The sequence below is a fragment of the Pieris napi genome, chromosome 2, assembly GCF_905475465.1.
Source record: "Pieris napi chromosome 2, ilPieNapi1.2, whole genome shotgun sequence".
Lineage (NCBI taxonomy): Eukaryota > Metazoa > Arthropoda > Insecta > Lepidoptera > Pieridae > Pieris > Pieris napi.
The window spans coordinates 1,782,356-1,804,969 of record NC_062235.1 but is presented as its reverse complement, the minus strand read 5'-3'; the positions used below and the strand labels follow the sequence as shown (position 1 = coordinate 1,804,969).

The following is a 22,614-nucleotide window of genomic DNA, read 5'->3' as shown; positions in this document are numbered from 1 at the left end:
TTTCATTATAATAATAATAAAACATCATTCATTCCTTGAAACATTCATTCATCTTTACAAAAGATTCTCTCTCTCTTCAGTCGGTAGCTCAATCTGTTTCCACCGGTTACGTTCCAGCGCCTCTCTTGTGACAGTGTAGAGTTTTAAGGACGATGAGTCTTTCACTTGATCGGTCCATCTGGTTGGTGAACGGCCACGTGATCTTTTGCCTTCTGTGTTACAAACTCGATCAGTTTCTACAAGTTCACACCTTCACTACACATTATACAATTTCCTACATACAAACATTTTGTTGTACACAGCTGGGACAAACTCACTAGAGACGCCTCCCGAAGCGCCTAACATATACACTATAACATATAACATACATTCACTAACAATCTTAAACAACATCTTGTGTCCTACGTTGAAACAGAAAATATTCTTACTGTGCAACAATAGTTTAAGTTAGTTTAGTTTTTAAGTTTGCGCCTGGTAGATAGTACCGGTGACCCCAGAGCTTTCCTCGCTCAACGAATAAGTATCGCAAAACAGCGAGGAAAAGCTGCCAGCGTTAAAGGCCACTGCCAAACTTTTTAAATTCTTTTAATTTAATTTTTATTAATTTTTAATTATTTAAGTTATACTCCTTATGGCGCGTTAGGGAAAATTGATGAAAGTAAATTTACGATGCGCGCGCACACCGTTATAAAAAACCGACACCCTGAAGTTAGCTATAGTCAACATTTTAGTTTTTTCTATTGTAAGTGTAGTTTTTTCTACAAACGTAGAATAAAAATTTTGAAAAGATTTTAATATTGTTACGCTAAAGAAGTATAACTTCTTACGCGTGTATAAGTACACACACGTTTTTTTATTATTACTATGTAGGTTAAGGAGAATGTAAATACTGTATCTTTGATTGTTAACTTTACGTTTTAATAATAGTTTAATTATAAAATGTGTCATGTAGAAATTATTATCAACTAATAGACTCGGCCAAGCGTTGCTGTGGCTAAGATTTTTGTTATATTACATATTAGTAAACTATTCAAGAGAAACGGCAGGAGAACACCATTCCACTATGCTTTTTTGGTTATGCCATTAAATTGTAGCTTATGTGAAACGTTGGTAATTATTTTGTTAAGGATCAATACCTAGGTACGAATAAAGAGCCTTTTCTAGCGGTGGTATGTTAATTAATAAAAAGACGCTTATTGTGACGTAACTATAAAAGATAGAGACATGCTGTCGCGACATTTTTTATAGATAGTGATGTGTCCTGAAAAATTGTAATACATCATTTTGTTCTATCATTAATAGTTTTCGCAGCGCACACGATTGAAGGAAGTTTTTTGGTAATTTTTTTACACCTTGGGTTAGATTATTCAAGTTTTAGTAAGCATCCCAATTTTTTTGAAAATGAAACATAGCCTATGTCACTTGGGTAGCTTGCCAACGGTGAAAGAATTTTTGAAATCGGTCCAGTAGTTTCGGAGCCTATTCATTTCAAACAAACAAAAAATCAAACCTTTCCTCTTTATAATATTAGTACCTATAGATCACCGTTAACATGTCAAAAGGAAGAGACATGGCTGCCCACGACAGAGGGAATCCTAGTGTGGGGGCTAGTCCATTTTATTTTACCATAATATACTTTTTACTGTGTATAATAAGGTTTTTTCTTCTTTCTTCTTGAAGTGTGTACATAAATCTAAATAAACATACTGAACGTGTCCTAGAAAATTATTATAATATTGTCATGTATGTTACATTGTAATAACAATAGTATTAACAAAGAACCATAAACCATTGAAATGATTGATCACCCATAAGTGCCCATTGCACACACAATTTTGTGTTTAAACCAATTATTATAACGAGGCTATTCACTACTTTATTTTAGTATAATTTTGACCGCCTTAAAATAGTGAAGAAGGATTCGACATAATGTTTGTGTTCCAGTCCTGTGACTTAAGTCTGTGGAACAATGATTGGTCACAGTTTATATTTAAATCAACTGAACTTAATCTGTTCTCTATTGTTATGACATAGAAAAAAATAAAAAAAAAATAAATAAAAAATACAATAATGTTCTTTATTTATTTAAAATATTTGTTTATTTTTATTTTTCTGCATATAATTCATGAATAATTTATATAATGTACATTGTATATTTCTATTTCTTTAACTATATTTAACTTCTTACAGGGATTATATTATATGCAAATAACCTTCGTAATTATTACGGATTTTTTAAATTGATAGTTAATTTAATAATTTTGCTTTTAAAAGATTAAATGTTTCAGTCGAACTTTCCGAAGGTAACTAAAAATTTTAAGCTTTAAAAGCGCTTTGTAAGAAGCTCTTGAACAAAGTTGCTTTGACTTTGGCTATGATGAATAAATAATATCCTAAATAATTAAAAAGGCAAAATGTTTGTATATTCTTCCATAGATGCTATTAAAACATTAATACACACGATAATTAATTTAAATAATAACAGTAGAGTACGGAAAGAGACTGTAGTGAGCTTTGAGGTCGCTGCAGTGGTTAATTACCTTATTATGTTGTCACTCCATATAGTTTGAAAATAATTTTGATACTTAAAGCGAAAAAGTAAAATTATAGATTTTTGTAAATAAATGAAATGTCTCGACAAATAAGAATTAGTCAGTGTAACTACCACTATGGTACATACGTACTCTTTCCACACTGTCATTTATTATCGTGACAGCAAGAGAGATAAAACAAGAGACGATATAATGAATTGATGTTCGTTTGTCTCGCAAAAACTCGAGAAAGGCTGGACCGATTTGGCTAAATATGATCTTCAAATATTTGTGGAAGTTCAAGAAAGTTTTAAACGGTGGAAAACATAAATAATAACTAAAGAAAAATACTAAAGCCGACAATTGAATTTTCCAATAAAATTGCTAGCTAGAAGATATTTGTCTTTCGTCTTTTAACACATGAAGTATTGTCACTATGTTGTCATATTATATTCTGCTGTAGTATGAAGTCCGATCTCTTTGGTCTTTAAAAATATACATAAATATATTTAGGAGATTCGAAGTTCACCGGGTCATCTAGTTGTCATGTTATATTTTGAATATGTATTTGCGTGCTGTTTCTACAAGAATGTAAATGATTTTGACTTTGACTTTTAGTTAATAAATTTCCTTTTATAACCGTTTAAAAATCAATTGTCAATTCCTTACCTACATAAAAATTTTATTCATCAGAATACTCAATGAGAATATCCACTAGAGGTCGAAACACAATGATAGTTGAAGTACCTAGACCAAAGGTAATGTAATACAGACCGAAATCGTGCATCTTTTATAAGCACTCGGGGCCTAGGTCGTATATTCTTCATTTAACTTGTATAGCGGGCTTCTCTTGTTTTCGGCTGGCATAATTGATTTATAGTACATGTTTTTTTTATTATAGGCTTCAGATATCTTTAATATTAACTCATTTTAAGGTAAAGATCAAGGTTTGATTCCAGTTCGAAGCGCAGTTTAATTTTAATTTGTAATATTCTTTCCGCCTTAAGTTGACAGCCCCAAAATTATGAAAACCTTTCATAGTGGATGGTGAAATTTATATGATAAATGTATTTTCAAAGAAAGGACATTGTTATGATTAAGAGGTTGGTATGTTGGATTCCATCCTCTGCTTATTTACCTAGCAATTTTTTTATAGGATAAGGGGGAGGGAGAGCCTTTGGGACTCCCGAAAGAGGCAGTTAATGCTGCCCACGTACACCTATTTAGTAAGTGCCAGCCTTTGAGGGAGGAGTATACTCTTTCTTTAAACAATCGGGGGTTGTAAAGTAAAGTGCAGTGAAAAATCATCTAATCATATAGGTAACATAATGTACACTTATGACTCGTCAGTAAAGAAATACATATTAATGCTTCTAATTTTACATTTACTGCCAGTTCTCAAACCAAGGGCGTAGAACGGAAGAGAAGAACTGGCAATAAACTCTCCGCCACTGTTTTTAATCGCCATTTCCTAGTTCCCAAAACTGGACTCCCATAAAGTACGGATTCATTGCCGGCCTTTTAGGGAGAAGTATGGTCTTTTTAAAGTAGAATAGAGCGATCTTAGTACGTTTAAATATATTATAGCATTATTCTTATATATTTTCAATACAATTTGGAGATGCAAAAACCTTGCTTGTGTTTAGATATCGAGTAAAATAAAAAAAAGTAATGCTTATTAAATTTTATTATAGAACATAAATTCCTTTATCCTATGATTCTTTCACAGCTTCCAACGATTATATTCGATCTTGGCTCGTGCTCGTCATTTTTATACCCATTAATCGAGCTTTAAGCACAAAAAGCGCTATTATATTGGATGAAAAATTGCCTTTTTGCCGACATTATAAGGAAACCACCACTATCATCAATTTAACGAGAAATTGAAGCACTTTAACTTAAGTATATTATTAAAGATATTGAAACTTTGAACGATGTACGCGCGTGTTTTTAAGAATTCAAACACTTAAATTCTAGAAATAGGTTGATTTAATAAGGTATCATAATACCTACGGGTTTTTTATAGTATGGATTGATATTCGACGAGCCCATGGATTTAGTAGGGGCCGGCCTTTGAGGAAGGAGAAGAATGTACTCTTTCTATAAACATATATATATATAACATATAGGTCGTATCTCCCAGGGAAGACCGCCACCGGGAGTCGATTTCACAGTTTGCTAGTTCACAAAAGAAAGTGTAACGTATTTGTTTTACTTATGAATTATTCTAATACACGGTATTCTTTGACAGGGTTTAGGAATCTCTGTTGTGCGTATGTGTTTAAAGTCTTTGTCTCCCAAAGCAAACACGGATTTCTTTCTATTCACTGCACAGCTACGGCTACAAGCCCAAATATGAAGCATATCTTTTACTATTATAAATGCAAAAGAGAGTGCACATCTACGCAAAAAAGTTTAATGTAATAAGAGGCAAACGGGCTGCTGGCTCACCTGAAGTTAAGTGATACCACCGCCCTCGGACACTCACATTGCCAAAAGGCTCGTGCGTTGCCGGCCTTTTATGAATTAGTACGCTCTTTTCTTGAAGGACCTTAAGTCAAATTGATAATAATAATAATTAATACTGAATCTAGCATAATATATGTCATATAGGAAAAAATATGCACACATACTGACCAATAGTCTATAATCCAAATAACAATATCTCCTCTCCTCTCTCTAGATACGGGCATCCCATTTGTCCCTCCTCTCAGAAGAACGCGCTTTGGCCAAAACACACCCTTATACAGATTGAGCATTATGATATCCGAGTTAGGTCTGAATATCCATTTTGCTTTTACACTTTAGTAAATTTTCCTTTAGTTTCATTAATGTATTTTTCTCTTCGTGTTTGTTATTGTGGTTGTCACAATTAATATTCTATTTTCTTTTTCTTATATTGGTATCAGTGTGCCGAGCATAAATACAGCATACGTATATCAGCAATAAACGCTCCAGCTTACAAAGCGACAAGACTAAGTACTATTTACTAATCTGTGAATTAACGGTTTGTTCAAGAGAAACGACGACGTTCAGCATTTTAAGCGAAAGAGCCGAGCGATCCTCACGTTTATTTGTTTTAGATTAGTTATATGGGTCAAATGTATAGCAGATTACGTATCGTTGTATTTTTATATATTATTTTATATAGTATTTTTGTATCGATAGGAGTGTTAAATAGTGTTGTTTGGAATAGTTAAACTATGAATAGCTAAGTGGTTAAAATATGTTACCGTGTTACTTAAAGTTTATAGAAACTAGAAGGAAAAACAATTTAACATGACAACTACCTTTTAAAAGACAACGATAGCCTAAGCTGTACACAATTTTTTTCTCTTTGGGCTATGGTATGGGATGCTACTTTTTTGGATACGTTTGCCCCTTCTTACCTCTCTCGGACAAGCAAAAAAGCTGGGGCCGCCGCAGTGCAAGCAGAAAATAATAAACTGCTCAAATATAAGAGTCTTTCTTCCAACTTCGATTATGTTCCCTTTGGAGTAGAGATTCTTGGCCGATAAGTGCACAGGCGCTAATTAAAGATTTAAGTTGGCGCCTGGTAGACACTGCCGGTGATCCCAGAGCTGGTGCTTTCCACGCTCAACGAATGAGTATCACAATACAGTGAAAATTTTTTGCGATAAAGGTATACTGCCACAGGGGCCAAACATTTTAAATTTGTTTTAATTTTCTTTTTATTAATTTTTAATTATTTTTATTATTACTATGTTGGTTGAGAAAATTGTAAATACTGTATATTTGATTGTTATGTTTACTAATAAACTTGTATAATATATTCCTATTATCAACGGTCTTCTATTAATAACTAATTAGACCGCTTACTTATCTACAGGATAGGATTTCTGTACGATAAACTAGGATATCCATTAGAAGTGGACTGGTGTTCGCAAGAAATGCCGGCCTGTCATTATGAAACGATTAATTTGTCATCCCCACTAGTCATTACACCTAGGCCACAATTCCATATAAATTCATTAGTATTACGCGTCCACTTCCTTTTACTCAATAAAGTATGATTATGCTATTAAACTTTCTATACTATTTTCCCAACATTAATTCTATACATTTTGATTGACGTATTCAATGGTAGTGTAATAGTTTATAGAACTCGCAAGTGCGTTGGCGATTTTTTTTTTGAGAACAGAGGGCAAACAGGCAGGAGGCAATGATGGTAAGTGATACCACCGCCCATGGATACTCTCAATGCCAGAAGGCTCGCGAGTGCGTAGCTGGCCTTTTAAGAATTGGTACGCTCTTTTCTTGAAGGACCCTAAGTCGAATTGGTTCGGAAATACTTCAATGGGCAGCTGGTTCCACATAGTGGTGGTGCGCAAAATCTGCCTTAAAACGCTCAGGTGTGGAACGACGGACGTCGAGGTGATACGGGTGGAATTTCGTTTTCTGCCTCGTCGTCCTATTTCCTATTGTTGCAATTCTTTAGGTAAAATTCTAAAGAGCTAAGTGTCTCACTGGCAACGATATTGCAGCAGTATTTATGAAAATAGTTCCGGCAGCGGCAAGAGCAATAACACGTTTGAGGATAATGTTATATATAATATCTTGTTAAAATTGCTCGCAATTTCCCACAATAGCCGTCAAATATTACCGTAATGGCCGAAGGCTTCGGTGAGCGTTAGTTTAATCTTGATATACGGGAAGGTGTTGAAATAATTGTGTTATTTTACAAATTACTGCTTCCGATCTTTAATTACAATGTGTTCGTAAATTATAGCCCATGAATTATGCCGCTTATTGGCTATAAATATTTTTAATGACAACATACCGTTGATACGCTAGTTCACACTTGTTACATAACATTCTTCACAAGTAAAATAATATTGTCTATTAAATCAAATGTATTTAAAGAAGATGGGAAATGAGAAAAATACCGTTTTTAATTACGAAGAAGCTATGACCGTATTTTCATTGGGATATCGTGTATGTTACATTCGATATACGGATGGGTGCAGGTTGTGTATGTAATGCACTCGCGTGCCCTCTGGCATTGAGAGTGTTCAAGGGCGGTGGTATCACTTAACATAAGGTGAGCCTCTTGCCCATTTGCAAAACATAACAAAAAGGCAGCATGAACAGTAGCAGGGCAAGTGAGTTATTGACATCACCCCGCTACCTTGATCCTTGTTCGAAAAAACTAAGAAAATGCAGCATAAATTTTGGATTAGTTATTTGGATAATCACGTCAAAAACCAAACTATTGATTTCACATTTGAATTTCATTTCATTAAACCTTTTTAATAAAATTATAAATACCGAAACCTCTATTCTATTGCATTTGCCTTTCCAATATAAAAGAAAAAACTATGTTTATAAATCGACGTGGTATTTTTATTCACCCGCGGCCATTTACATAGTAAACTTAGATCTCAATATACAAAATACGCATAAAGGCTTAAAAGCTTCATGACCACCTTAATAGTCGCGATAAGATTAAAGTCATATTTTTCTTCTTTATTGGCAAAATAAATTTTCTATTCATTAGATAAATCCTAAGCATACGGAAAGGTTAAAGAAATTGCAGATAGCATTAACAATTCCCGACTCGAAGACAAGTGATGGATCAGCGCTGCGGGCTGCTTTGTATGGCTATTAGTTCATACTATTTGCGACTGGCGATTATTTAGTCGACAACTATACAACGCACGATAACTCCACATAATAGATATGAAAAGAACGGTGAACCAGTCCTTTAGAAAATAAACGGGTGACAGTACAACCGTTTAAGTTATGCCTCGAATTTCTGTATGGAGCTTGTTTGATTTTTCTTATGGGCTTTCAGTTCAGCTTTCTGTGCCTGACAGTTTCCGGATTAGGTATGGTTGTTTACCTTCAGCGTACGACGTTTTAAATGTTGAAGTAGACAAAAAGCCCATTGCTGCATAGCCAGGGTTCGGTCCTACGAACTTAGGGATTGAGAGACACGCTGAAGCCACTAGGCCAACACTGATACTCTTATTTTATTGTTTATGCTTAAAAATTGTGGACACAAGAAGGAAAGACACAATATGAAAAATAAGGCAGGTTAGTTTTTTAATTCACCAATAAGTTTTCTAGATATTATTAGTTAATTACTGTAACAATGATATACGACTATATATTGACATATATTTCTATATATATACTGTAATATTCTAACTAAGACAGCGTTCAGCAACTTAGTTTACGACCCAAGATTAGATTTTGCAACGGAGTTTATATTTATATGAATATTAATTGCATATTTTTGGTGAAAAGAGTTGTATTTTTTCAGACTTATAAATTGTTTATTTAATAATAATTGTTACTGTATATTTGTTATTTACAATTATGTATTAAATAAAACGCAACAAGGAAGTGAGTAACTTCTAGTCGCAGCCCATTTATATTATTCGTAGTTGCAAATTCCGTGGCCGTACAAAGCGGTTTGTAGTAACCTGTGCGCCCCCAGCTATACATTATCGGATACTCGTTATGGACACTTGCATTTGTCTGTATTTTTATAATTCATAGAGTGCATTTTACTGTTAGCTGTCAGCGAAATATTTTGCAAATATCCTTAGAATTAACAAATTCCTTACACTTTCTAAAATAAAGTCCCCCGTCTCTGTACGTTCGCGGTTAACACTACTTTGTACCGTTAATCAATAGATAGTGTTAATTCTGAGGAAAGTTTAAGTAAAGATCTAATTTAATTATTTACTATAATATATGGTTTTATAACAATTATAAATTGCACAAAGCTTTACTTGGTAGCGAATCAAAGGGTTCTAGGCCATATTATATTTTAAGTTTTTGTGTTTTTAATCACTGTTCATTAAAGCTTTAGAAGTCTTTCAGTAACATTTGCAAAACACTAGCTCAAAAGCTCCTTTTAATCTTCGCACTACAAAATGCTAAAAAACGCAGCAAAGCTCGGTCACCCATTTGTATGCGTTAATTATGGGCGCCTCGAAAGCAGTCGTCTTACTTGTTTTAGTAGCTGAGTAGAACAAATTACGAGGATTTAATAGACAGCTTCCTGTATGAAAGTGGATCTATTAACACGAATGTGGATTCTTTAGTAAATAAGCGAAAAGCTGCGATTTCGTCTCATTTTATTAAACGAATCAAGGCCGTTAAAAAGCAAAGATTTGGCGCGTTTTGGATATTGTCAAAGAAAATTTATTGTTAAATGATACTTATGGAGATGGCTATACAATGCACAGAGGCGATGAGAACTTGGAGAAACTGACTGTGGTAACACAGTGGCAAAAGATCAGATTTACCAAACAGATGGACCGATCAAGTGAAAGAATCATAGTCCTCTAAATTGTACACAAGACAGAAACCGGTAGCGCTGGAAAACGCTAACACGCTAACGTTTGTGTGAATTTTTTAAATTTTTAATTAAATTAAAAGTTAAATTAAATTGTTCATGCAATTATTTGTTGAACCCGTGTTTTCTTTTATCAATCTCATCCTAAAGCTAATTATATAACGGTACATCTACTTGATACTAGATGGCGCTGTCCTCAAAACACAACGTAGGTTGTAGCGAAAAATATTATTTGTCAATTAACAAAGTTGCCCATTGAAGATTGCTTATCAAATGCCAAACTTAATTAATACAGATATCTCTTGAAATAATTAACACATACCTTACAAGCGCCTTGCACGCAAATCGCTCTGTAGCCAGGTTTCGTGCATGGAGTACCATCAGCGACCAGCGCTAGGGAGGCGTAGAATTGTTGCCCTCGGGGACGACAGTTAAGTGTACATGGTGAGTTGCCTGAAATAGATTTCAATTTTGAGAAAACTCTAAAATAGAACTTGAATAAATATGTGATTAAAAGTAACTAGCCAGTGCCGCTACAACCTCATAATTCTGATTTCTGTATCTGTTTCGTAATTATTTATTTTTCTAATAGGTAAGTAGATGATCAGCATTTTGCGCCTGTCACACGCCATTGGCTTTTTGGGTCAAAGGAATGCCGGTTTCACAGACTTACGACCTCTGGGATAAGAGTCACACACTGAGGACATTATTTATTGACAACTATTTGGTGGCTGAAATTTCTTATGGTTGGCAGAACTAAATTGATATTTTATTTATTGATTTGGAGACGCATTATTCACATTCGACAAAAATAATTTACGATGATTAACATTTAAAAATACAGAAACGGAGAAAACAATACACAATAATTACTCGTGAACTGGCCAATCAATTTAAACGCAATTCAAGAAAACGATTTTCATAAGAATGGTTGAATATTTTCAAATCGATCGTCAATATTTTTAAGACCCAAAATTTTTTAGTTAATTGCCTACATATAAATAAGTTTATTTTGCCACGTTAGTTATGTTTAAAAATCGCACGCTTAACAGTTGACTAACACCATTTTTTACCAAAAGCCGTTACAATAATACTAATATTGCAATTTCAGTATATTTTTACAAGACCTTCCAAGCCAGAACTTTTACTGAAATGAATGTATTTAATACATATAACGCAAATATTTAATCCAATATTAAAACTCTACGTTTCGATTGCTTCACGAGACTGCCAACGTTTACCATAATTGTCATGTAATTTAGAAAAGATAGCTTTTAACATATGTTGTAGATATATAATTATATATGACGAGGTGAACTTTAATAAATAAATAAAATTAATTACCGTCGACATATGGGACCCACGTGTAGAATCTTCCCCGGAATGGCCTCCGATCATACACTGCACATTGATCAGCCCTCGAATCGCGGACCGGCCCGGGGCAAGGCTGGAATTATAAATTATAAGTGTATATTCTTTGGGTTGCAGTCATATCTATGGATTATATATGCGAATGACAGAAGAAATGCATAATTTCCATTAGTCATTGGTTTTAAGAATAGATTTATATTTAATGCTACGAGCGGCTGTTGTCTCTGGCAGAATGACCAGCGTTGTAGAACAGTCTGCTTCTCAGCATAATGCTGAGCCAGGGCCAATTACAATCACAACACACACACATTACACACTTAAAACGTACCTTGTTCTAAGAAAAAATTTATTATCTCATTATTTTTTATTTTTTTGAATAATGTTATTTTGTGTGTGTGTGTTTTGTAAGTAATAAATGTTATGTCTATGTCTGGACCTGAATCAATTGTCATTAACGAAAATGGTTTTACGTACTAGTACGTACCTCGTATAGATTAAACTTATATTATAAAAAGTCTATTAAGATTAAAACTAATATCCATCCATTTTTATGTTGAATTATTTCGTTTAATATTGTCTGTAATTGTTACTTCCATATCTTACATTCTTAGTTAAGCACTCAACAACACATACACAAATAAAAGTGTTGTGTGTTCTATTGTAATTGGTCAACGGCATCTCTAGCTCTCTCTCTCTCTCTAGTACAAGTTAACACGTTACATGTTATTACGTCCGTATGACAATTGACCCAAACGTTCCGTCTTGCATCTTTGTTTTACATTCTCTGTCTCTCTCTATATCTGTGATAACCAAAAGAACCTCAGTTTAATACAATCCACTCACCGCTGTATTACATTCATGATAGCGCTTCCCCAGACCTGGACAGTCTGGTACATGAGTCTCACGTGCTCTTCGAAGCCGGTCAATACTTCTCACGAGTTTCCTCCTTTTTCTACTGCGTCTCCACCTAAAAAACAAAAATTTAGTTCATAAACTTATAATGTAATTTGTGTTTTGGGTTTCAATAATATGTTTGCAATTTTTTATAGTTTAATTATTTGTAGTTTTTAAAAACGCATGCGCATATTTTTAGACATAGATATACATATATTTCTTATGGTTTTAAAAAATTTAATCCGAGGGTTACAGCACATGAAATTTTCGTGATGTTTGTCTATTTAGTGCTTGTCACATTAAAACTTGTTTTTTTTCCTTATATAATACCTATGTCTGTCTGCCGAAAGTTGAAAAAAAAATACGTATAAACCGGCTTTTGAGTTACGTTGCCCTGAACAATATTTTTTACGGTAGTAGAGAGGATATTCTATGTGCTTTCAAAAATAATAAATAAACCGCAAGTAAAAATAGATCTGCAAACACTTAAAAGACAAAAACTTACAGTGAACAGTCTTGGTCAACTGTCAACCTCAAAACGAAAATAAAATGAAGCTATTTCGTATCTATTGTTTATTCGACAATCTTAAAGAATATACAAATGTTTAAAAGATACTTGACGTCATAAATTACAGAACGTAAAGTGTTTTAAAAGCGTAATACGCAAAAAGTTACGATCTTAAAGCTGTCCGTTGGCAACGGTTTTGTAATTAAATCTCAGAAATAATTATACTAGCTGTAAGGGCAACATTTCTACTATTTATTATTTTTAACTTTTATGATGGCAACACCATATTATTTTTTAATGAAATGTATTTTGTGTATAGTATCATAGACGCTGAATCGCTTTGGATGACGAATAAATAGTGGTTTTATTACATTACTACAAATATTTTTGATGGAGGACAAACTAGCCTAAGGAAAAGCTAAAAAAGACAGCCACCGCAGCTCATGGACACACTGATAGTGTTTGGGTTGCTAGCCTTCAAAATACTAATGTTTCGCCAAAACATATTATTTTTATATGGCGAAGTTCATATAAAAAACTTTAAGTCAGAGGTTGCTGTAAGTGTTAAATATGATCCAAGCCCTATATGGGCCTCAGACTCTATCTCAAAGTCTAAATCAAATTTTTTTATTCATATAGGTAACACAATATACACTTATGAACGTCAGAATACATATTAAATGCTTCTAATTTTACATTTACTGGCAATGTCTGTTATCTGTTTCATTGATATTTATTTCATTTATAACAATCATCACCTACCTGAAAAACCTCTATATTTAGGTCTATATGCCATTTCCACGTGATATTTACTATCACTGTACGAGCTAGTGTAAATTGGGCACATCAGAATTGCAGAAAAATCCAAACGAGTGAAGCTAGGATTTTCAGCATAGCCCACTAGGCCGAAACAGTTCAATTTAGCCTAACACTACTATTTCATATTATTTGTTTCTTTCAGAGAAATTATATAATTACTAGTGGACCCGACAGACGTTGTCCTGCATGATATTTCAAGCGATTAGTAAAGCAAAGTATGAAAGTACTGACTGCAGCGCCATCTGGCGGGCTGATTTGTGAATCTAAACCATATCCCAGATCCAGATCCCCTTGAACACACACAAAAAATTTCATCAAAATCTATCCAGTCATTTGAGAGAAGTTCAGTGACATACACACTCACAGAAAAATTATATATATAACTAGCTGGCCTGGCGAACATCGTACCGCCTAACAGTCGATTCTTTATTTTTTTTAAATACTTATTCTGCTATTCGGGACACCGGTCTAGCTAGTAAGATAAAAAAAAAGAAAGTTTAACTATACAGTATATAGTATAATAAAACAAATACATTACACTAACACTTGAACTTTATGATATGGTATTAAAGTTCAACTTGCCTTTAAATATTATTACGAATATTTTGTATGGGAATATAGAAAAGTGTTGTTTTTAGACTTTTTCACTCAACTTTTTTAATTTTCCTCTCCGTAAGAACCATCCTCGTACTTCAAGGAATATTATAAAAAAAGAATCAGACAAATCGGTCAAGCCGTTTTCATGTTATGTCGTGACAACGGAAAACGGGTTTCATTTTTATATATATAGAAGATAACAATGATACTATCTATACTATGATAAAATTCTATCCCATAATGAATGTTTTGGTTACTTCAATTTGTAAGCTGTTTGTTTCTGTGTTACTGATACACAGAAAGCAAAGCTATTGTTTCCTTGTAATTAATATTAAACTCATATGACTCTGCAATTGGTTTTGTGAATGATGATTTGTGCGTTTAATACCGGTCGCTGCATTGTTTTATTGCGTCGTAATTACACAATCGTATTAAAGGTATTTTATCAATAGTGTTTCAAAATGATTCGTTAAACTTTTGTTTTATATTTCTGGTAAATAATTTTAATGTTTTTTTAGTTTAATAATAATAATAAAGACACTCTAATTCCATGCTAATAAAAACAATACAACCACTATGTGGAACCAAGTGCTCACTGAAGTATTTCCGAACCAATTCGACTTAGAGTCCTTCAAGAAAAGAGCGTACCAATTCTTAAAAGGCTTTAGTGCGCAGCTGCTGGTGGTGCGCGGCAAAAACTGCCTTAAAGAACGACGGACTTCAATGGGTGATACGGGTGGAATTTCGTAATCTGCCTCGACGTCCGATGATAAAACTCAGCTGCAGGTATTAATCCGAACAACTCCTCTGAACACTCACCATGGTAAATGCGGTAGAAGATGCAAAAGGTGCGGTAGTAAACAATGGATAAAAATAACCGTGGGAATGGTAACTTTGAATTGTTAACTCAATTAAAAAATTCTTCCCTAGATCTTTGACTTAACTACTAGACATTTCTAGGTACGCTATTATCTGCTTCCTTTGCGCAGTGATAACGTTCATTTTATATAATGTAAAATATTATTATTTTTCGTATAAGCGAGATTTCGTAATTTTATATTGTATGTAAACATTACATCGAAGTGATTCGATGTTTCTGATTTAAATCAGGTATCAACTTTTCAAAAATAAAAATAGGTTTAGTAGTTATAATACACACGTAAAATATAGGTAAATAATGAAGCAGGTATATGGAAATGGTTTAATATGTTTTTTATGGAACTGGAGCCGACACTTAAAATTAAGTGCTAACACGAGGAGGTGTGCAAGTGCGTTGCCGGCCTTTAAGGTTACTCTCTTCTCACAGGCCCTTTAGTCTTAACTGTTTGGAAATATCTGGAATGGTAGCTGGTTCTATAAAGAGGTGATGCGCAGCAAGAAGTCTCTACGTTACGAAAACGGCTTCGAAAAGCGCTCTGTCGTGTAACGCTAGACGCCAAGGTAGAGATAGAGACGCCAAGACCCAAAAAAGTATCTTTGATATAAATATATACGGCGGTAATATAGCTTACTATGTAATTATAATTATTTCTATTGGCCCGGTGTGCACATTTACTGTTAATTTTATTGTTTTAGTGACGCACGCGCCTGTTAAAATAATCATTAAATCACGTCGGAAACGTTTTGTTCCGCTACTAATGCATAGTTAAAATCTATTTTCAATTGTCAAAACTTACACAATAATTGTATTATTGTAATGGTTTTTGTGTTGAATATAAGTAAGATACGGTTTGCATCATATCGCTTAAATGCATAACAAACTTTATTTTCAACACACAAATATAAAGTATTAACAATCATTTTAACCTACACAGTAATAATAATAATAGTTTAAAAAAATTCTCTCTGTGGCAGTGTACTTGCTGTATTTTGATACTTATTCTTTGAGCTAGGAAAGCACCAGCCTTGGGGCCAACTTGAATCTTTAATTAGCGCCTGAGCACTTGGAACACACGGTCCAAGAGTCTTTACCCCAAACGGAACAAAAACTAAATTAAATTTTAACATATGAACCGAAAATTTTTTTTACCTAGAAATTTTTATGGTGTTGAACACACTATTAACACTATTAAGGTTTTGAATTAGTCAGAATTAAAAAAAAGAACTTAAAATATAAATACAATTAAATATTTATTATGAACAGTACCTATAATAATTATTATAAATTATGTTTGTTAAAAATTAGTAACTGCTAACAAATGATGATGTTAAAAAAGACAACATTTTAATAGCCTTAATCACCTTTATCAGTTTGTTACCACGGTATTGAAAAAAACCGCAATCACGTGTATATTTAAACCCAAAAATCCAGTGGCACTCCATCTCTGGGGTTTGGTCTCAGATTTCTGTATCTGTTTCATTGATGATGTTTTTCCTACATTTGGGATCTGTCTTCTATCGTCTTGTCGACTCTTTGGGCTTAAGGCATGATTACCTCACGATGTTTTCCTTCACCGTATTAGCGGAATTCACTTAGAAAAGTTCCACAACCGGGGTTCGAACCTACGCCTTCAGCATTCAGTCACACGCTCAAGCTGGCCCTCACTGCTTTTATTCAAACACAACTTTCACTAAATATCCCAACAATTACATCCCGTGATGAAACCATACACACATACACGTCTTGTTAGTCGTCTCATGTTTAAAACGATACACGCTGACTCAGCATTTCATCTAATGGCCCAAACAAATACGGAACAAGTAGATAACAATCATACATTAGCAAAAGCCCTCAAATTATTGTCCGTCCATCAAAGTACGTCTTGTGTATTACCTTCAAGGGTCAAAGGGTTGTGGCGAAATGGGCCTATTTGAATGCGATGTTTTTAATACATGAGTTCGTCTGCTAGGTCTGTATTAATGATGGGAAAGATGAACAATGTTTATTATTGCGAGAGATATTTTTATATTAAACTAGCTGTACCCCGACATTCTTCGCAGTGGCACATTGTGATTGTATGGTTGTGTAATGAGAAACGAAACAAAGAATACATGTCATATAAGTTTAATTTTGCAATACTTTTGGAAAAAAATGATAAAAAACAATCTTTGATGCGGATTATATATCGTGCTAAAATTTCAGATCGATCGGTGCAGAACTTTTTGAGTTTTTGAAGCGTACACAAACCAACAATACATTTATATATAATATATAGATTGGCGGATGCTAGACTAACTTTGTTTTAGTACCTATCATAAGTAAGTATAAGCTTAAATAGCAATGGGCGGGGCACATTGCCTAAGAACTGATGGCCGATTTTGGTCATCCATTATATTTTTGATGTTAATTTGACATTCAGTTTTCTGAACTCTCTCTTATGAAGACTCTTCTGTTTCTTCGTAGTCTTCATTACTGAAAGTCAGGCCTTTCGTCGTCCTACGTCAACTTCTGCCTCCACACAGCTCTATCTTCCACTTGTCTCAGGGCGTTAATTAATTTGGTCGGTCGTAGGGGCTCCCCCGGCTTCTGCTGCCATAATTCCTCCCTACCATTACCAGTTTGTACAGACTGTTCAGGTCTCTGCTGGTAATATGTCCAATGTAGCTAAGTACCCGTTTATATATTATCGTTGACAGTCTTGTGATAATCTTTATTTATTTACACTTTATCACCTTATACAAAAACATACATATAAAGAAAGCCTTATAAAGAAAGCCTTATCGCTAACAAGCGATTTCTTCCAGGCAACCCTAATGTGGAACAATGAAAAAGAAACACCTACAGAGGTTAGAGTACAAGAAGTGCATAATTAATTAATAAAAATAACTAAATAACACGTAAATAACTAAAATAAAATAAAGTAAAATGTAAAGAAAAAAATATATACAAAAATTTAAAAGCCAATCAAAAGGTTAACTGAGTCACAATAATTTATATATATAAATAGAGCTAATTACGAGGCAGAAAAAATGATCAAAAAGAAGCTTTTTAAATAAATTTAAAATCTTTAGTTGGTTGAGAATGGACTTATTGGTTATTTTTGCAGATCATGGTATTGGCAATAAGGAGCTTATTCCAAAGAACACTCAGTGAACCTTAATATGCTCCTTTTTTGGCAATAAGTAAAAGCTTAAAAGCATTTCTAAACAGGAGAAAATATTTCAATCCTCACGTTAGGTTCGTGGGAAATGTGAAAGGTTTCATCAAAGGAAATATTCCAAATACCTGTACAATACGAAGAACCTACAGGCGAAGATAATTCGTGCCTGCGTTTATATAATTTGATGGTTTAAAATTAATTTACACAGGCAAATAACACAATATACCAGATAATAAATATTGACTAAGAATTTGCTTATGCAGGGAGTTATGCTAACTTTAGCTAATTTACATGTAAATATTTTAGGTAATAATTAAAAGCGTAAACAAAATGTAAATAATCATCGTACATTAGGCCCTTTAGTTTAAACACACTCATAAATTATACTTTAAGAACCTCATTTCCGATAATGTCCAATATATATATCTAAGTTCACAAATATAAGTGTGAAATGACACTTATATTTGTGAACTTAGATAAGCCAAGTTAGTTTTTATCAGCGTCGCAACTACCCGTAATTTAATGTTAGTTATAAGCTCATATTTAAAACCATTAAAGTTGTTACCAAGCTTCAAACTTGTTTTATTTGAACATATCCATACAAAAACCGCCACCAAACTTAATTAGGGTTTCAAGAAAAAAAAAATATGCAAAGTCACTAGATGTAGTCCATTTTTGTTAAACTTTCCTCATAGTCATTGGCCGTGTAATAATAAAAAAAAGAATACACATTTGTAGTTAAGGTTAAGTGTCAACGAATTTGAGTTTTTTTTTTGGTAAATTAAAGTACACTAGTAAATTATGATGTCTTCGTTACAAAGACACGCCGTCGCCCCTCATGCTGTTCCTATTGGACATTTACCTCAACTACTAAAACTCGAACCAATACATGAACACTTTATTATTTCATGAATTTAGCCAACCTTACACACAAATAAAAAACCTAATTTTTGATAGTAAAAAAATAAATCAATGGCACTACAACCTCTTTAGGTCTTGGCCTTAGATTTCTCAATCTGTTTCATGATCATTTTTAAATCTAATAGGCAAGTAGGTGAACAGCTTCCAGTGCCTGACACACGCCGTCGACTTTTTGGGTCTAAGACATGTCGGTTTCCTCACGATGTTTTCCTTCACCGTTCGAGCAAATGTTAAATGCACACATAGAAAGAAAGTCCATTGGTGCACAGCCGGGGATCGAACCTACGACCACAGTATGAGAGTTGCATGCTGAAGCCACTCGACCGACACTGCTCTAAACGTTTGATAATAACATATTCATATATCTCTTTGGAATATAGACTTGGGCTGTGGGGTTTAAGGTGCCTGGTAGATAGTATGGTGGCCCAGAGCTGGTGCTTACCTCATTCAACGCATAAGTATCGCAATACAGCAAGGAAATGCTTCGACGCTTCAAAGGTACAGTGCCACAGGGACCATACTTTTAAGGTTTGCTTTAAATTTCTATTTATGAATTTTTAATTATTAATATTTAAATTATGTAGGTAAAGTTTATAAATTTGTTAGAAGTATTTCGGAAGCATTCTGTACAATTTAGAAACACCTTAACCACCGGTAGTGATCTTACACAATTGAATAAAATATAATTTTGTATTAACAAATTTTACCATATTATGTTCGACATTTAAACAGCTCATACAAACATGTGTCGTAAAGCACCTGCGTTTGTTTGTCTTCTAATGTTTTAACCATCACGAAGTCGATTATTCACATTCTCGATTCGATTTCAACTACGAGATCCAATAGTAGCGATGTGAAGTGACCAAAGCGCTGTAGGCTCTCCCGCGGTGGGCACGGATCCTTTTATCGATCCAGCGTATCATTAGATATCATTGTGATCTATGATCAATGATGCGTCCGCGCACCACAGTTATAAAGTTATCTTTGAGCTCTCGCGGACCTATGACTTCAAATTTGTATGGTTTTTTTATTTCATTGTAATTACTTTCAATAAAGGTTCGGTGTTCAACTTATGTATCTTACCATGTGTCATATACGACAATTTTTTTACAGAATGGCCACCATGAGATGGAGAAAGAAAAAGAGGAAGAAAGAGCAAGAGATGGGTATACGATATAGAGAGAAAAATAGGCACAATTTGGACAAGAAGAGCTAACATTAGAAAAGAACGGATATTATAAAATAAATAATAAATATAATAATATATAGAAAGAATATATATAGATATTCTTTATGTTATCATATAACATTTCATATAGATTTTAAGTGATGCGACATTTATATCTTAAATTTTATAATATGTATATACCAATGGTAAGATTTCGGAACGAGACTTAGTGATAAATCTCACTTACGTCAAAAATGTGTTAGATTTTGACACACGGCATATATGTATATATATCAAATACAATACTTCGTAATGAACTATTTCGATATAAAAATACTTCATCATTGGGAAAAACTAATGTGTGAAGATTCTAATAATGTTATTACAACAGTCAAAATTACTAGTCTTAATAGATAATCTTTTAATGAGACGAAAGTAATAAAGAAACAACGTACGCAAGATTTGAAGATAATGTGTGGTATAATGAAGTACTTATTAGATTGTAACCTCTTAATTTTTAAACTAAATTTAACATCGTTTTTAATTAAGATCTTTAGGGTCTGTTTCACAATGTACGGATAAGTTCTACATAAGTTCCAAATTAGCTATTTATTACTTATTGGTAGGATAAACACTATTGTTGCGTTTCACGACTGTCAGATAGCGCTATTCGTCACATAAAGTCCATCATAAGTTATGAGTCCGATGAAGTGTCAAATAGGACAATTTATCTTTCAAATAATTTATGTATTACATAGCTATTAGGTACTTTATCCATACATTGTGAAACAGACACACCTTCATAGCGTTGAGTGCAAGTTCTGGAACGAACAAAAACGATCTTGACAAAATAACGATCATGCGAATAAAGATCCATCACTTGTAACCCTAAAGTTTTTTTTGGACAGATTGTGATTAGAATTTCGAGCCCGCTATTGTGTGGCCTGGTGGCTTTTACAGATTACTTAGCAGTAAAATCATAGAAAGACTTAGGAACATTACAATTAAAGGTAAGAAGTAGGTAGACATGGGGAGAAATTGACTGTGCCAAAAATCAGTCTGGAACTCTTTTTGAAAAACATCTTTTGTATGGCAATTAAACTACAGTAAATTACCAAAAGAATTAAAAGATCTTCCGACTAGAGTCTTTAAAAAGCGACTTGGTGTATTACTTTTGGAAAAAATTTACTATTCAATAAATGATTATTTGCGTGAGACACTGTAATTGATATAAATTTAATATCAATGTGCAATCTATAATTTAAAATGTAGGGAATCTCTTAGAGATAAATTCAAGGAAGTTAATATACTCACCTTTCCCTCGCAATATATTTATGAAAATATTATGTATGTATACAAAAATAGTGATAAGTTTACTAGAATAGAACATACGCACAATGTTAATACACGGAACAAACGCAGGCTGCAATTTCCCCGTACTAGACTATCTAAAGTTAGTAATTCTTTTTTGGGGAAAGGGATACTCTTCTTTAATAAAATCCCAGAGGCTCTTTTATCACTGCCTTACAATAAATTTAAGAAATGTATTAAAGAAAAGCTGTGTAAAAAGGCTTACTATAAAGTCAACGATTATCTAGTTGATAAAAGGGCCTGGGACTAGTGCTAGACAGGCTACTTCTAATTAATTTGCGATATTTGTTTTAATAAGTGTTGTTTGATGATTTGCTGTTTTAAAAGAGTACCGAGAGTTTTTTACGCCGGCTTTTTCTCTCGGCCTACCCCCTCTGTCTTCTTTGCCGATGAGTAGGGATGCCTTCAAATTTAATGACGTGGAATAAGTGATACATGTATCTTATGTTCCATAATAAACATATTTTATTTTTTTATTTTTATTTTATAGTATGATATGTGCGATACAGATAATATAAGAATTGACTTTGACTAATAATGTAATATGTAAAATTCCCTAAGACAAATTTGCGCGCCAATGTGTGTGGCAGAATATGCGAACGATTTACGATTGTACCACCTTAACATTTTTGTACCATATACTTGCAATAAATAAATTATTATTATTATTAAAATAAATACATACCTGGTAGGATCTCGTGGTAAACATTGTCGTTCCTGAACAGCGACTCCACCCCCACATGTCCTGGAGCAGCTACTCCATGCACCCCAGGAACTCCAAGCATACATACTCGTTTGATTCGTTCGAGTTGCATCACTCGGTTGCTGGAATCACATTGAATGCCATGTCAGAATCTTGCTTTCAAACAGATTATAGCTTACATTATTGTCAATAAATTAGTGTGTACTTATGTAGGAAGCGCTAGAAGTTATACTTTTGGCGTAATAATTTTCTTCGAGCACTTTAGAGGGACGTTTCCCTCTTCGAATTGCATTTTTCTTGTCCATTTTAATTTTTAATGGTTACTTCCAATCGTAACGATGTAATATCTACTAATCATGAT

The 22,614-nt window shown here is 33.5% G+C and overlaps 1 protein-coding gene across 1 annotated transcript in view; it reads right to left on the bottom strand.

Annotated features, from left to right (window-relative positions):
- Positions 1-22,381, bottom strand: part of LOC125057634 (thrombospondin type-1 domain-containing protein 4-like) — a gene marked incomplete at its 5' end in the record, with an annotated part of 65,179 nt that extends 42,798 nt beyond the window's left edge. Inside the window, 4 exons of the mRNA XM_047661410.1 lie at positions 10,184-10,314; positions 11,206-11,308; positions 12,076-12,199; positions 22,236-22,381. Coding sequence (XP_047517366.1) covers positions 10,184-10,314; positions 11,206-11,308; positions 12,076-12,199; positions 22,236-22,381 — 504 coding nt within the window. The remainder of the gene's footprint in view (positions 1-10,183; positions 10,315-11,205; positions 11,309-12,075; positions 12,200-22,235) is intronic.
- Positions 22,382-22,614: the final 233 nt, after the last annotated feature.